Source organism: Salvelinus sp. IW2-2015, linkage group LG15, assembly GCF_002910315.2.
Source record: "Salvelinus sp. IW2-2015 linkage group LG15, ASM291031v2, whole genome shotgun sequence".
NCBI lineage: Eukaryota > Metazoa > Chordata > Actinopteri > Salmoniformes > Salmonidae > Salvelinus > Salvelinus sp. IW2-2015.
The window spans coordinates 34,930,774-34,947,367 of record NC_036855.1 but is presented as its reverse complement, the minus strand read 5'-3'; the positions used below and the strand labels follow the sequence as shown (position 1 = coordinate 34,947,367).

General features: G+C 45.0%; 1 protein-coding gene across 2 annotated transcripts in view; it reads right to left on the bottom strand.

Annotated features, from left to right (window-relative positions):
• Window positions 1-1,265: 1,265 nt before the first annotated feature.
• Window positions 1,266-16,594, bottom strand: part of LOC111973681 (leucine zipper putative tumor suppressor 3-like) — a 26,371-nt gene continuing 11,042 nt past the window's right edge. The window contains exons 2-8 of one of the 2 annotated variants that reach the window (XM_024001063.2): window positions 13,990-14,850; window positions 9,325-9,762; window positions 8,947-9,114; window positions 8,675-8,803; window positions 8,408-8,599; window positions 8,061-8,291; window positions 1,266-4,030 (exon numbers count right to left, since the gene is read on the bottom strand). In XM_024001063.2, coding sequence (XP_023856831.2) covers window positions 3,146-4,030; window positions 8,061-8,291; window positions 8,408-8,599; window positions 8,675-8,803; window positions 8,947-9,114; window positions 9,325-9,762; window positions 13,990-14,739 — 2,793 coding nt within the window. In that variant the 5' untranslated portion in view covers window positions 14,740-14,850 and the 3' untranslated portion in view covers window positions 1,266-3,145. Of the gene's footprint in view, window positions 4,031-8,060; window positions 8,292-8,407; window positions 8,804-8,946; window positions 9,115-9,324; window positions 9,763-13,989; window positions 14,851-16,594 lie in introns of both variants that reach the window. The other variant, XM_024001062.2, reaches the window with a different exon arrangement.

The window sequence follows — 16,594 nt, the reverse complement described above, 5'->3', positions numbered from 1 at the left end:
AGGCCAGGTCATGAAGGAAGGCTTGCTCATTAAAGTTTTTTAGCAAGCGTCTATGACAAATCAGGACAGGTCGTTTCACTGAGCAGCCATTATGAACACAGGCTGTAAAACAGTGATCATTAAGGTCATTACAGAAAACACCAGACTAATACCTATCAGGATTATTTGTGAGGATAACATCGAGGAGAGTAGCCTTTTCTGGGTGTTTGGAGTCATACCTTGTGGATTGGTGATCATCTGAGAAAGATTTTGGGAGTCCCATTGCTTTAGGACTCAGGTGGTTAAAGCATGTCCCAGTTTAGGTAACCTAGCAGGACAAATTCAGACTTAGTGTAAGGGGCCAGGAGAGAACTTAGGGCAGGTAGGGTACAGGCCGGTGCTGATGGAGGACGATAGCACCCAGCAACAGTCAACAAAGAGCTATTTGAAAGTTTAATGCTTAAAACCAGCAAATCAAATTGTTTGGGGACAGACTTGGTAGAGACAACCGAACACTGAATGTGATCCTTGGTAAAGATTGCCAATCCCCCACCTTTGGAAGATCTGTCTTGCCGAGAAAGGTTATAACCAGAAAGGTTAACATCAGTATTCAAAAGACTTTTTCTGAACCACGTCTCAGTAATGGCCAACACATCTGGATTGAAGCTGTGAACCCACAATTTCAATTGATCCATTTGAGGTAATAAGCTTCTAGTGTTAACGTGCAGAAAACCCAGGCTTTTATGAGAGCAGAAATCAGTGAAGCAGATATCAGAGCACAAGTCAGAATTGGGGCTAGCAACAGTAGATGGGCCAGGGTGTACATGCACATTTCCAGATATCATCAACAGTAATACAATCAAGGCACGGCTTAGTACAGGGAGAGCTCTGCAGTGCTGATTTATGACATCTGAATGTATATCAGTAGGCAACAAGATCATATTGTAGTAGGTGCCAGGTGCACTGGTTTGAAGGTGTCAAGAACTGCAACGCTGCTGGGTTTTTCACACTACCTTGTGCATCAAGAATGGTCCACCATCCAGCCAACTTGACACAACTGTTGGTCCACCACTCAAAGGACATCCAGCCAACTTGACACAACTGTTGGAAGCATTGGAGTCAACATCCCTGTGGAACGCTTTCGACACCTTGTAGAGTCAGGCCATGCCCTGACGAATTGAGGCTGTTCTGAGGGCAAAGAGCGTGTAACTTAATATTAGGAAGGTGTTCCTAATGTTTTGTACACTGTGTATAATAACCCTATTGGAAATTAAGTCATGTTTATTTCCTTGCATCTTTATTGATTCTGTTTGATTTTACCCAGGAGTGATCTTCATCAAGCCATTACAGTAACATAAATACAAACCGTTAAAATAAGTACAAAAACATTGGTGGCAATTTCCCCTCTAAAACAATACAGTAATTACATTGACATCACCAACAACAAAAAAAGAAACTAACAACGGCTTTGGATATAGTTGATATTGTTAGTAGTTGATTTTCGACATATTCTTACAATATGGTTGAACCATGTAGTAGATCTAAACTAGCATTCATACAGTTAAGAAACATTCAAGAAAAGCTTATAATACTTGTCCGATTCACAAGAATAATAATAACAATTGTAATAGTAATAATTTGATTTCTTTAAATATTCACACGCAGTATCTTGGTATGCTGGAATAAACATGAACACATAAAAGCCATACTATTCACATCTAATCGAGTCTACTTTCGGTCTGATCTCCTCAATAGGACATAGTGCAGTAAGTCTGAACCCTACCTAGGGAAGGCAATGTCTTCCTTTGTCTGGCTCTCTAACTCTTTGGGATGCATCCCATTTTGAAAACTGGCACCCTTGCTGATTTGAAAGGGCTGGGTGGGTGAAAGTTAATTCAGCCTTTCTCTGGACCAAGCTCTCATTCTTCCACTACTGTACTCTCACTTGCCTCCTATTTTTACATATGAAGTCAGTTTCAGCTCTGTCCTCACTTTTTTCACCTCATTCTTTCTGCTCACTCTTGTCACTTGGTCTTCTCCTCTCCTCCCACTCTTGCGTCATAAAAGCATGATCTTGAAAGTATAAATAATGACAATATCCGAGTAAAGCCAGTGTGTTTCCCGTGTCAAGTAATTTTCTCTGCTGGTGGGGAGGTCTGACACAGCTCAATGCGGACCCCTTGTGTTCATCTTTAGTCACCGCGGACAGTTTGTAGTGCCAGAGAGCCAGCCCACTGGGCACATACTGGTTTTATCAATGTCGTTTCCACATCGTTTCAATGAAATGACGAAGAACCAATGTCGAAGAGACGTTGAAATGACATCTGTGCCTAGTGGGAGGTTCTCCAATATCCCTGAATCTACATTAAGAATCATTCAGAGTTCGACTACATTTCATCTCAAGCCACTTCAGGAAATGAGCTGAAACGGAACCAACCAATCAACTATACTACTATTCTCCTAATTTCCTCCTATTAAAAACCACTTTGGATTTTTCATCCACAATTTTCACTTTCCAGACACATCCACTTTCTCATCACAATCCTCTCACACACCTTCTGAGAGAAACATCGGCCCAGAAATGGAAAAGACAAGCACATTCTGGAAAACATCGCCCCTGATTATCCTCTAAAATATGATTCTGTTTTCCCCGACTTCATGTCCCATTATCATAGACATGCATTTTGGCAAACTACCCTCCAGGTTGGTACCAAGCCTCCCAGAACAATAACATGGTTATTTGCATTCAAACTAGAATGTTATCATCTTGGAACTTTTGGTGCCAATCTTGCTTCCATCTGAGTGTCACTGCTTCCCACCAAGACTGCCTGGTAAGCAATGGACACTTTATCATTGACAGGATTGAGTAGTTTAGTTTTAATATTCAGATATAGTGTACTTTGCTTGTAATGTAGTTTACATTGCATTCTATAATGTAGCCTTTCAGTTTGTTTTTCTGTTGTTTTCTTTAATACTGTATTGTATTCAATTATAGTTTGTGTTCATAGTCTAAACTCTATTGTATTGTTCTCTGCTGTTCAGTTTGCATTGGTTGTTTTAACTGTACAATATGCAATGGTACAGTTTGCGTTGCAGTTCTGTTTTGTAGTTTAATATGTCTTTTGTTGTTTGTAATCAAGTTGATATTCAGTAGAATGGAGCCTCTCTAAATCTCAGTGGACTCTATCCTCTCCAGGCGTGAGGGCCCTGCCCAGGGTGAGGGCAGCTGGAGGAGGGAAGGGGGGCCTTTCTGGTCCTCACAGTGCAGGGGTGAGAGGGTGAGTGCAATGGGGGCAGGGAGAGGGACGGCGGGCAGGGGAGGGAGGGTTGACAGGGCTGGTGGTGGGGGAGGGGAGCTGGAAGATGGGGAGGGGGTAAGTTTGGTCCCCAGCTGTCCCACCTGTTGCTCTAGAGCCTGGTTTTTCTGTAGAGTCTCCACATAGCTGACCTGAAGCTGCGCCTGGTATTTCAGCACACGCTCCTTCTCGTCAATCCAGGTGTGTCGCTCCTGGTCAAAACTGTGGGCTTGGAGCTCTCTCTGCTGACGTTCTAGACGTAAGGCCCCCTGGAGCTGTTCCAGCTGCTCACGCAGGTTCCCTGATTCCTCCCACTGGGCCTCCTGGCGCTGCTGCTGCTGCTGGGCCTCCTGACGCAAGTAGGCTTCCTGACGAAGTTGAGCTTCCTTACGCAGTTGGGATTCCTGGTGGAGATGAGCCTCCTGACGGAGATGGGCCTCCTGGCGTGGCTGCATGTCACACCACTGGGCCTCTTCACGCTGCTGCCTCTCCTGTCTCTGTGTCTCTTGCCTCTGGGCTTTTGCCTCATCACTCTGAAAGCTGAGCAGGGCATCTGAGGTGTGGGTAAGGGGGGTGGATGAGGGCTCAGTGGGGGTGCGGAGGCAGTAGAGAGCCCCCCAGGGGGGGAGTAGCCCTCCTGCTGCTAGGGTTTGTGTTATTGCAGGATCAACCGCTCCGCCCAGCTCCCCCAGAGTTCGTTTAAGACCCAGAACCTCAACCTCAAACACACCCAGCTTCTCCCTCAGGATAGACACCTGACAAAGAGAAGGAGGATTTAGTGTGCATTAGTGCTGTCTCTGAGCTTTTTGTGGTTGGTTCACTGTTTTCAATTTTGATTATTTGGCTTGAATGCTGTAACACACAATAAAACAATTCGTAAAAGTCCCATGATGGTATTACTGCATATCACATATTAACCATAATTTATTCATAGTACTTAAAAATAAAAAACAGTTGTTGTGCATATTACATTTGTTTTATTTGATTCCAAGTCATCATCTCATCTCTATAGAGTAGTGCTGAGAGATTCGTGCTTTTTGAGGTTGGTTCGGTATAAAAAAATATTTAAACATTTAAATATAATCCCGGTTTTCAATTTTGGTTAAATTATTTGGTTTGAATACTGTAACAACACAGAATAAAACAATTAATACAAGTCCAATGATGGTAGTGACTGGGTTTCAAAATGTTGGAAACTTTCTGGTAAATTTCCCTGAATTTTTCCAGAAATTGTCCATTGGAAGTTAAGCCCGGGCAATTCTAGGTTTTGTGGCATATTTTGGTTAAACTATCCCCAATTCAATGGAATTGCAACCCCCTGCAAGCACAGTGCACTCTTCCATCACATGTACAGCTGATTCTCAAGATCTTGCACACTAATGAGATGCTATTGAGCCCACACTACTACACTGTCTGAGTCAAGGACTACATGCTTTCTGATAAATTTTGAGTACAATACTGGGTGGGGTGAATATATTTTATATGACATACATGATTATTTATTAACTAGTAAATAGTAGAATACAGAAAAGTGTGTTTAAATCATTTCTAACTTGTTAACAATTTCTGCTAGTTAGTTTTTGCTACCATGTGGGTTTTAGCTTGCTTGAGCCTGCTAACTGAGGAGTGTTAATTCACCTGTTTCCATACATGTTTCATTTAAAAACATTTATCTTACAAAGGAGTTGTTTAATCTTACTGCTTAACTATTTATCTGTACATGGAATTGTATTTGTTTTTTATTACCATTTTTTCCTTAATCTTTACAGGAAAATTCAACGGGCACTATCTGATGTGTGGAGACATTTCACTGCAGCTAATGTTGAAGGAAAAGCTGTGTACATTTGCAAATACAGTGCCAAATCATATGTGAAGAATGCAACAAAGATGCATAAATGCATAAAGTTCCCTCAGCGCTCACAACAAGCAACCTCTGACAAAAGTCCCTCTACTTCTATTTGAGGTGAAAATGATGACCTTATCGATAGCAATAGTTCATGGTCCTCCTGGAATTAGAAGTTTTTTTGACTCTTTTTGACTTTTTTGACTGGAGGAACGTAGTCAGAGAAATGCTGATAAATGTCTTGCTCGAGCTGTGTATGCAACTATGCAACTCTGATGCTCACAGGCAATGTGTACTGGAAGAGATTTCTGAATGTTCTTCGCCCAGCATACACCACTCCAACCAGACATGCTTTATCTACTCATTTGCTGGGTGCAGAGTTCAACAGAGTTCAAGTGAAGGTCAAGCAAATCATAGAGAAAGCAAACTATTACAATCATCTCTGATGGGTGGTCGATTGTTCGTTGGCAAGGAATAATTAACTACATCATCTCCACCACTCAACCAGTATTCTACAAGAGCACAGACACAAGGGACAACAGACACACCAGTCTCTACATTGCAGATGAGCTGAAGGCAGTCATCAATGACCTTGGACCACAGAAGATATTTGCACTGGTGAAAGACAATGCTACAAACATGAAGGCTGATTGGTCTAAAGTGGAGGAGTCCTATCCTCACATCACACCCATTGGCTGTGCTGCTCATGGATTGAATCTGCTCAAGGACATCATGGCATTGAAAACAATGGATACACTCTACAAGAGAGCCAAGGAAATGGTTAGGTATGTGAAGGGTCATCAAGTTATAGCAGCAATCTACCTCACCAAGCAAAGTGAGAAGAATAAGAGCATCACATTGAAGCTGCCCAGCAACACCCGTTGGGGTGGTGTTGTCATCATGTTTGACAGTCTCCTGGAGGGGAAGGAGTCTCTCCAAGAAATGGCCATATCACAGTCTCCCGATATGGACAGCCCCATCAAGAGGATCCTCCTGGATGATGTATTTTGGAAGATAGTGGTAAGCAGCCCGAAACTCCTGAAACCTATAGCAGTAGCCATTGCACGACTTGAGGGAGACAATGCCATCCTGTCTGATGTTCAGACTCTGCTTGCAGATGTAAGAGAAGAAATCCGTACTGCCATGCCCACGTCACTGTTGCTCTAAGCAGAGGAAACTGCAGTTCTGAAATACATAAAAAAGCGTGAAGACTTATGCCTGAAGCCCATACACACCGCAGTGTACATGTTGGACCCCAAGTATGCTGGCAAGAGCATCCGGTCTGTTGCAGAGATCAACAAGGCCTATGGTGTCATCACTACTGTGTCTCGCCACCTTGGCCTGTATGAGGGCAAGGTTCTTGGCAGTCTGGCGAAGTACACTTCCAAGCAAGGGCTTTGGGGATGGAGATGCAATATGGCAGTCGTGCCAACATATCTCATCAGCCACCTGGTGGAAGGGACTTTGTGAATCTGAGGTTCTTTCTCCTGTTGCCTCCATCATCCTCCAAATCCCACCAACATCAGCTGCCCCCGAGCGCATCTGGTCCTTGTTTGGGAACACACACACCAAAGCAAGCAACAGGCTGACCAATACAAGTGTTGAAAAATTGGTGGCCACCCGGGCAAATTTGAGGCTTTTTGAGCCTGACAATGAGCCATCCTCAACAAGGTTGGAAAGTGACAGTGAAGATGAGGCTTCAGAGTCTGATGTTCAAGAGGTGGACATTGAGGAGGTCCAGGGAGAAGACATGGAAGCCTGAGAGGCAGACAACCCAAGCTTTAGTTTCTAGACTATCATTTTACAGATGTATGTTGAAAACGTTTTTGGGTGATGCGATGGATCATTGGGGATCATTCAATATTCCCTTTCTTTTGTTGTTCAGTGAAATCATCCCATGTGAAGAGTCAACTGATTTAATTAAAGTTAAATTCGTAACTAAATAGTTTTTAAAATTTATATCAGAAAGATTTAATCATTTGCAATTATGTCTACTTATGAGAAGGTAAAATGTTTATGTTTCTGTCTCCATATGATATGGTAAATATATCCAATGCAAAAAACATCTATATTTAAATGGTATTAATATTAATTTGCATATATTTCCGTTAATTCCCATATATTCCCGTTAATTCCCACGGAAAGTTTCCACCTCTGAATATTCCCCAAAATGTGCAACCCTAGTAGTGACTGCCCATTACTGGTTACTACCATCATTTATTCAGTTTTACTTAAATAAAATTGTTGTGTATAGTACATTTGTTTTATTCGTTGACTTTATTATATCATTCCAATTCATCATCTCATCTCTATAGAGCTGCTGCCTATTCTGTCTGACAAAATCACTGTTTTGTAGTTCTTCAAAGTAAATAAGGCATACTTTTAAGACTGCTGAATACCAACTATCAATCACTTAGAGCATGTATTTTCAGGTACAGACACTTCGCGAAGCAACAGCTGCTCTATATATCACCTCACGATCACACATTCTTCTGTCCCTCTCCGTGTCTGCACCACACGAACCTAATTTAGTAGGCGTAAATGAAACGCAGACCGGACAAGTAGATGCGCAATGGATTATGGTTATTGTAAATAATTACGACGTTTTATGCACTAAACTATGTAGAATATTGTCCTGTTGGAAACAACAACTCCCTACTACATCGCACTGTTAAGTTTGGATCTCATTTGTCACTAAAGGAACTGTGCCATGTGCACATTGAGCTCACAGAAAAATAAATAAATAAATGGAATTCAAATAATTGAACTGACGTCGGTCAATTAGTGTTTAATCACTCAGCACTAGTGTGCATATACTGTATGTATGTGTGTGGTCCGGTTTCATTTTGATCCCTAACTCTAAAACAACAGGATATCCCATCTAGTGTCACGTATTTGTGTCATCAGAAATGTGACTTACAGGTTTGTATGTGTATAGCTACCTCAGTCAGCGTCCTCCTCAGCTCTCCCTGGCAGCGCTCCAGCTCCAGGCTCTTGTTGGTGTAGGAGTCCTTGAGGCCCAGCATGACCTCCTCCCGGTCTCTCAGCTGAGCGTTGGCCTCTTTCAGCTGACCCCTGAGGGCCACCATCTCTCCCGCCCGCTGGGTCACCTCCACCTGGCTCTCCCTCAGCTGCTGCTTCAGCAGGGAGATCTCCCCCGCTTTCTGACATACCTGGACCACACAGCAGGGAAAGCATATAGTATAGTAAGGTAGAGCTGCAGTGTTATGGGGCTGTTCATACCGACGCACCATGCACAAACACACACACACCACCACACGACACACACCTCCCACTTGGTCTCCTCCAGGCGTGGCAGTATGTCGGCCTGTTCCTTCTTGAAGTCCAGACACTTCCTCTCCAGCTCTTCTCTCTGGGCCAGCAAGGCAGGCATCTCCTCCTGCAGGCGCCGCTTGTCCTGCGACAGACGGGTGATCTGGGCCTGCAGGGCATTCTGGGAGCGCTGGGCGCGGCGCGTCACCTGTACACAGAGGAAGAGACGAACAACATTTGGTGGATTCTTATTGGTTAATGCCGCTGTGGAATGTGTGGTCACCTGCTGCAGGCGGGAGGCATAGTTCTGTCGCAGCTCTTCCATCTGTCTCTCCCACACGCGCTGCTTCTCCTCAAAAACCTGGACGATGGCTGCCTCGCTCTGGTCCAAGTTACGATGCATGTGCTGCACCTGGGAGAGGGGAGGAGAGGAGAGAGAGCTCAGGAGAGGAGGGAAGGATTGTTGGCACTGACCGAAGCGATGATAATTGCTACATCCATGAAATCTACTAAAATAAATCCCCCTTGACCACAAAATGACCTTTCACCTCTCACCTCTTGCTCCTTCTCCCAGAGCCGGTCCTCCAGGTCTTGGATGACGTCATCAGAGGAAGGCGAGGGGCGAAGGGGTGCTGGGGTGTCCCCCAGGTGGCTCAGCCTCTGATAGGATGAGGAGCTCTTTCCTGAAGAGGAGTGGCCACTGTCCGAGGCACTCAGCCCATTCTGGAATAGTCTCACATAGATTCATATACAGTCCACACTGGACTGGTACCAAACTGGATAGGTGCAGATACCCAGAGCAAGTAAAAACAATGTATATGAATTGCTGCTGGTAAACTGCACTACGCTAAAAGTATGTTAACGCTTATCAAATGTGAACTCATTCGGAGTCGACTGCAGTGTCTGTAATTATGTTCAAAAGACCCTACCCACCTGGTAGCCTGGTTTCTCCAGCTTGTCCTGAGCCGCTGCAGCTCCAGCTGTGGTCCCCAGTCTGTTGATATGGCTGGTAGAAGCACTGAGAGTACCCAGGGCCCCTGGGGGCACATAGCCCGACCCAGAGCCTGTGTAGGTGGGCAGGCTGGTCAAGGAGTTTCTCCCCGAATCTGACATCCCCCCCTGGACCCCTCCTGCTCCCTCACCCCCTCCTGCTCCCTCTGCCCGGCAGCTGCCTCTTCCTGGGCTGTCCTGGTCTAGAATGAGGGCCTCTGGAACTGCCCCTGGTTCTCCTCCCCCTGCTCCTCCATCTCTACGCCCCCCCGCACCCCTACCCTCACCACTAGTGGTTTGGCCTATGAGGTTCTGCATGGAGTGAAAGCTTTTGGGAACCACTGGTTTGAAGGCAGAAGGACGAACCAGCCCGGAGTTGTTCTAGAGAGTTGAAGGGAAAGGGGGAGGAAGGAGAGAGAGATTTGGGTAAAGAGCGATACGGGTAGAGATGGTTATAAAGAAACATCAGAGGAAACTGTTAGCAAAACAACACATTAAAGGGGAATTACAGCAAATTTCTATGTTCCTAAACCCCCCTCGTTGTTGGACTGTCTGTCAAAGTGCGAACCTCTCTCACTCAGAGAGAGCGAGGTAGAGAACAGAGCAATGTCACAGGGTTATACAGCCCCCACTCACTGCAGCGCTAGAGAAAACTTTGTGGAATAACGCAAATCTACGAAAAATATAAACGTTCTGTCACAGCAAAAATAGTACATTTGGGAAGTCCAATCGATTGTGAGATATGTCATATATGTTTTATGTGATACATTTGGGTCGCTGGTTCACAATTGTACCTTTTCTGAGAGCTCTGCCAAGCAAAGAGGAAAGGGGCCGACCTAATCCCGCCTCACACTTTAAGCTTGCAACTCCATTGGACATAATTTAACCTGCCTGTCAACATTGTCCATCTTCCCTCTTTGACTGTAGGCCACATCCCTCGTTGCATGGTGTGATCAGATCATTACAGCAAAGTATATTTACTCAAATGAGCGGGAAAGACTACTGAGTGTGCAACATAACGTCCACTTCCTAGGATGACACATATGGGCTAAAAGGCTCATTTATGTAACAAATGCTTAATTACATTGTAACTTTTCTACAGTAGCCAGCTGACAGCAAATATATCATTGGGAGAAAAAAATTGTGCAGATATAATAGATACAGTAGATACAATATGTGATTGATGCTCATTGGTGTAGATCAAATATGATTTATTTACATTTATTATGAGCCTACATTTACAAATTGGTAGAATAATGACAATAATTGACAAAAATTATGCAGGAGATTCCGTTTGCAAACAGGGACAAATTGCCTTCCTCGAGCGAGCAAGAGAATGTGAAAATGTAGGCTAATTTTATAAAATGAAAAAGTATTCTTACAGCCTATGTTTGCATCAAACATGCATCAAATACCCTACTCCTTCAAAGTCGTGCATTGTTTATTTATAGCATATGTGATGAATAATGATCACTGCAAATCAACAGCTGCAGTGTTGCTCATTGGATTACCCCATATCATGGAAAAGGCTATGTACAAGTTTATAAAGACAAAAGGCAGACACATGGAATTATTTGATTTGGATGGATGGTTGACATGACAGAAAGCCTGGTGGATATTTTCTGATCTAAAATGTGGGTGAAACGCCTCCCGAGTGGCACAGCGGTCTAAGGCACTGCATTGCAGTGTTGCGCCACCACTACAGCCTGGAGTTTGATCCCAGACTGTGTCACAACCGGCCGGGATCGGGAGTCCCATAGGGCGGCACACAATTGGTCCAGCGTCATCCGGGTTAGGGGAGGGTTTGGCCGGGGAGGCTTTACTTGGCTCATTGCGCTCTAGCGACTCCTTGTGGCGGCCCGGGCGCCTGCAGGCTGACTTCAGTCGTCAGTTGAACTGTGTTTTCTCCGACACATTGGTGCGGCTGACTTCCGGGTTAAGCAAGCGGGTGTTAAGAAGCACGGTTTGGCGGGTCATGTTCGGCAGGACGCATGACTTGACCTTCGCCTCTCCCGAGCCCGTTGGGGAGTTGCAGTGATGAGACAAGATCGTAATATCGGGAAATTGGGGAGAAAAAAGGAGGTAAAATTACAAAAAATATATTAAAAGAATAAATACAAATTTGGGTGAAACTTTGCTTCAGCTGTGTGGTTTCGCTTACGGGACTCGAGCCTGGATATACACTGCTCAAAAAAATAAAGGGAACACTTAAACAACACAATGTAACTCCAAGTCAATCACACTTCTRTGAAATCAAACTGTCCACTTAGGAAGCAACACTGATTGACAATAAATTTCACATGCTGTTGTGCAAATGGAATAGACAAAAGGTGGAAATTATAGGCAATTAGCAAGACACCCTCAAAAAAGGAGTGATTCTAGGTGGTGACCACAGACCACTTCTCAGTTCCTATGCTTCCTGGCTGAGTGTTTGGTCACTTTTGAATGCTGACGGTGCTCTCACTCTAGTGGTAGCATGAGACGGAGTCTACAACCCACACAAGTGGCTCAGGTAGTGCAGTTCATCCAGGTGGCACACAATGCGACTGTGGCAAAAAGGTTGCTGGGTTCTTCAGCGTAGAAAAAATGTCCAGAGCATGGAGGCCCGCTACCAGGAACAGCCGTACATCGGAGAGGGAGGAAGGCCTAGGAGGGAACCCAGCAGGCAGACCGCTACCTCGCTTTGTGCAAGGAGGTGCACTGCCAGAGCCCTGCAAAAAGACCTCCGCAGGCCACAAATGGATGTGTAGCATATGGTTCACAGGTCTGATCTCATCTCGTACTTACTGCAATCAGGCCTACCTCTGGTGAGCACTGGAGGCCTGTTGCGGCCCCACAAAATGCCACCCCCACACCGAGACTGCCCACGCCAACGTCGGTCATCTGGAAGGATTCTTGCAGGGCAGCAGAGAACGTTCTCCGCCGTGGGGCGTTCGACTCTGCCACGTCTTGTCACTTGTGCTATGTGCTCAGGTGTGAACCTGTTTCATCTGTGAAGCAGACAGGGCGCCATGGGCGATTTGCCATCTGTGTTCTCGTGGCAAATGCCAAAGCGTCCTGCACGGTGCTTGGCTGTAAAGCGACAACCCCAACCTGTGGACTCGTCGGCCTCCCATACCACCTCATGCGTCTGTTTCTGCGTTAGCAGACAATTGCAAGGCATTGTGGCCGTGTCTGGAGGGTCATTTTTCAGGGTTTGCAGTGCACCTCTTGCCAAAGGGCGGAGGTAGCGGTCCCTGCTGCTGGGTTGTTGCCCTCCTACGGCCTGCCTCACGTCTCTTGATGTACTGGCCTGTCTCTGGTAGCGCCTCCTGCTCTGGACACTACGCTGACAGACACAGCAAACCTTTTGCCACAAGCTTCGCATGAGTGGCCAATCCTGGATGAATGCACCCGACACTTGTGTGGGTTGTAGACTCCGTCTCATGCTACCACTAGAGTGAAAGCACCGCCAGCATTCAAAAGTGACCAAAACATCAGCCAGGAAGCATAGGAACTGAGAAGTTGTCTGTGGTCACCACCTGCAGAATCACTCCTTTTTTGGGGGTGTCTTGCTAATTGCCTATAATTTCCACCTTTTGTCTATTCCATTTGCACAACAGCATGTGAAATTTATTGTCATTTAGTGTTGCTTCCTAAGTGGACAGTTTGATTTCACGGAAGTGTGATTGACTTGGAGTTACATTGTGTTGTTTAAGTGTTCCCTTTATTTTTTTGAGCAGTGTACTTGGAACTGGTAAAAACCTTATATATTCCAAAATTCTAACAAAATACACCAGCAACATAATTTAGGAGATAAAGGTTGTGATCAGTGTTTCTGATGAGATCGACAATTGTCTTCTATTGTATTTGTGTGGCTACAATACCATCTTTAGTGCACAGCATTTTCTGATTGGTTTCCAAAGCATTGAAAAAGACAAATTAAATAGGCTACTACTGAGGGGTGCTGTGTTGGGTTGGGTGATGTGCTAAAGTCTGATTTAGGCTATTTTGAAAACTGCCAGTGTTTTTTATGAGGAGCCCCCTCGTGCGTGTGTTGTTGCATGAGAGCTTCTGTTACCACTTTGCTTGGCAGAGATCTCAGAAAAGGTAAAATAGTGAACCAGTGACCCAAATTATGACATAAAATGTATATGCCATATCTCACAATAGACTGGACTTGCCGAATGGAGTATTTTCCCTGTGACAGAACTAAGTTCTATCTAGAGCTGAAGTGAGCGTTTTCTCTGAGTGACCGAGGTGTGCACTTTGATTTTCGAAATGTGCCGTTATTCTCCTTTAAAGCCTTTACGTCAATGTCTTAAATCAGTAAACACTAGAAATCATTATGAAGTACTATGGCAATATATATTTGTAAGACATTTTCACCATGTCAAATTCTATTTCATCAGCTGTTATAAGATAGTCAAGTAATTATACAACAGTGTAATTATAAAGTCTTTATGTAACTGCAATGATATAAGGATACAGCAGAGTATGTGTGTCCCATGCAGGAATCAAACCCACACAACCCTGGTTTTGCTGTAATCTAATTGTGAACTAACTCACTATACCAATAAGCCACATGACCCTAGCTACAAACATACTTGTTTGAGAAAAGGAACATACCTGCTCTAGTTTGCCAGAGACAGGCAGGATTTTGGGTGGGTTGTGGTTTGGAGGGTTGTTGTGATTGTCTGTATTGGTCCCTCCAGTGTCTCTTTGTTGGTGGGGGGTCATCCCAGTACCAATATCATTCCCCCCCAGTCCCACCAAGTTACTGCATACATCCAGACTCACAACCCCTCCTCGTGGCTCTCTTTCCCTCTCTCTCTCAACCCTCTCTCTCGTCCTGTCTACCCTCTCTCTCTCCCGCTCTCTATCCCTCTCCCTCTCTACCCTGTCTCTATCCCTCTCTGTCCTCTCCTTTTCTCTTTCCCTCTCCCACTCCCTTTCTCTCTCCCTCTCTGCCCTCTCCCTTTCCCTCTCTTTCTCCCACTCTCTACTCTCCCTATCCTCTCTACTCTCCCTTTCCCTCCCTCCACTCTCCCGCTCCCTCCTTCCTGCTCCGTTTCCGTATCCCACCCCTGTATCCCCCCGGTCACAGTTGGATGCAGTTGTAGCGGTACGGTCCATGTCAGAGTCCGGGGGCCGGTCTTTCCCAGTTGCGGTCCCAATACTAATACTTCCTCGTTCTTCACTAGACGCAGTTCCCTCGGAGGCTGTCGCTGGGGGTGGGGGGAGTCGTTCGGTGCTGCAGCTACGGTCGGCGGGGCAACGGCGAGACAGGGGCGGAGCGCGAGGCAGGGTGGTCCTAGTGCCCACGGACTTCATGGCAAACTCCTGTTCCCCTGCCACTCCACTACCCACACTGCCCATGACGAGGGGTCAGGGGTGAGGGGTTAGAGGGGACAGAGAGTCACTCAGCCTCACACACTGGGAAGCAGTGTGGGTCATCAAGGGATAAAGGAGGCACTGGAGGCACACACACTGAGGCGGAGGAGGAGGAAGAGAGAGAGAGAGAGAAGTTAATAATGTGCTCTTCATAAGTACCCTCATGCAAATAGACTGTTCATCCAGATGGTAGCAGAAGGCAGAGGCAGTAATATTTACACTGACGTCTATGAATGAGGTTGGATCATCTGTCTAAACAATTATACTACACAGTGAAATACAAGGTGTAAAAATATAACAGTTCCGGTCAAATGGTGTTGTAGTACATTCGTTCGTCCTTTAAAAGTTGCAGCCTACTGCAGCATAGCTTGCGTGGTGCCGCAGAATTCTATGGCAGGTTATTTAAGTGCCAACCACTGGTACCATTAATGCTAGTTAGTGCTAGTTTGACCACCAGAGGGCATCTTTGAGAAGCATTTGATAGCCTTCAATAGTGGCTGTACTAGAGAATTTAAAACATTTTTTGTAAGAACATAGTATATGGGAGTGATTTTAACAAACGTTGCTTAATTAATTTGCTTAATATTATGGTGTTTCTATTACAAGAAAAACGAAAAACCCTCTGGGTTTCCATTAGGATGGAATGGAAAATATGGCCCTGTACAATGTGACGGTCGGGAGTAGGCTACAGTACTTGGCTATTTAGCTAAAGAATCCCTGTGTTGTGCAGGCATGTGGGAGACTGGGGTTCAATTCCCCAACAGGGAGGAAGGAGTAGGCTGTCCTTGTAAATAAGATTTTTTTCTTAACTGACTTGCCTAGTTAAATAAAGGTTACACTAAGAGCATAACATTTCTACACCCTAATTTTATAATTCTAGTCTAACCAATACCCAAACGGAGATTCAGTGAAAATAAAAATCGCATTGATTTATCAAGACCAGTCCCCATGCTTGTCTCAGAGCAGCGCGAAACGGTGCTAAAATAGTTGTAGGCTATTGCTTCAAGTCCTATTGCTTCTAACTGCAATATGCTCTTTAAATAAATAAGACCTACACCACTTTTAACAGCACATTACTCAACACTAGTGAGACTCATGTTGCCTACGGTAGGCCTATAGTATATCGAAAAATATGACGTGACTCTCTGCCAATAATTACATAGAGGATTGGAGGATTCTAAATTAAAACCAAAAGCTGCTTCATGGGTCTCCCGGTGGCGGCCGGCACGGGTATCTGTAGCAATGCATTTTGCATTGCGATGACTTAGACAGATGCGCCACTGGGGAGGCCCCATTCACAAAGTATCAAAATACAGAGAGGTGTTGGTCAAGGTATATTGTCATGCTAATAGCCCAAATGGGTTATTATAATACTGTACATGGTGTCCAGGTCAGGATAACCAAAACATTTCTTTGTTATAGACTATCAGAAAGAATGTTGGTACTTATTTATTTTGATCCAAAGCCATGAATGAGCGAGTCACTCAGCTTTATGTAGGTGCCACTATATGTAGGTGCCGCCAAGTTAATAAACAGATCACTGACCATTTCGAATCCCACCGTACCTTCTCCGCTGTGCAATCCGGTTTCCGAGCTGGTCACGGGTGCACATCAGCCACGCTCAAGGTACTAAACGATATCATAACCGCCATCGATAAAAGACAGTACTGTGCAGCCGTCTTCATCAACCTGGCCAAGGCTTTCGACTCTGTCAATCACTGTATTCTTATCGGCAGACTCAACAGCCTTGGTTTCTCTAATGACTGCCTCGCCTGGTTCACCAACTACTTCTCAGACAGAGTTCAGTGTATCAAATCGGAGTGCCTGTTGTCCGGACCTC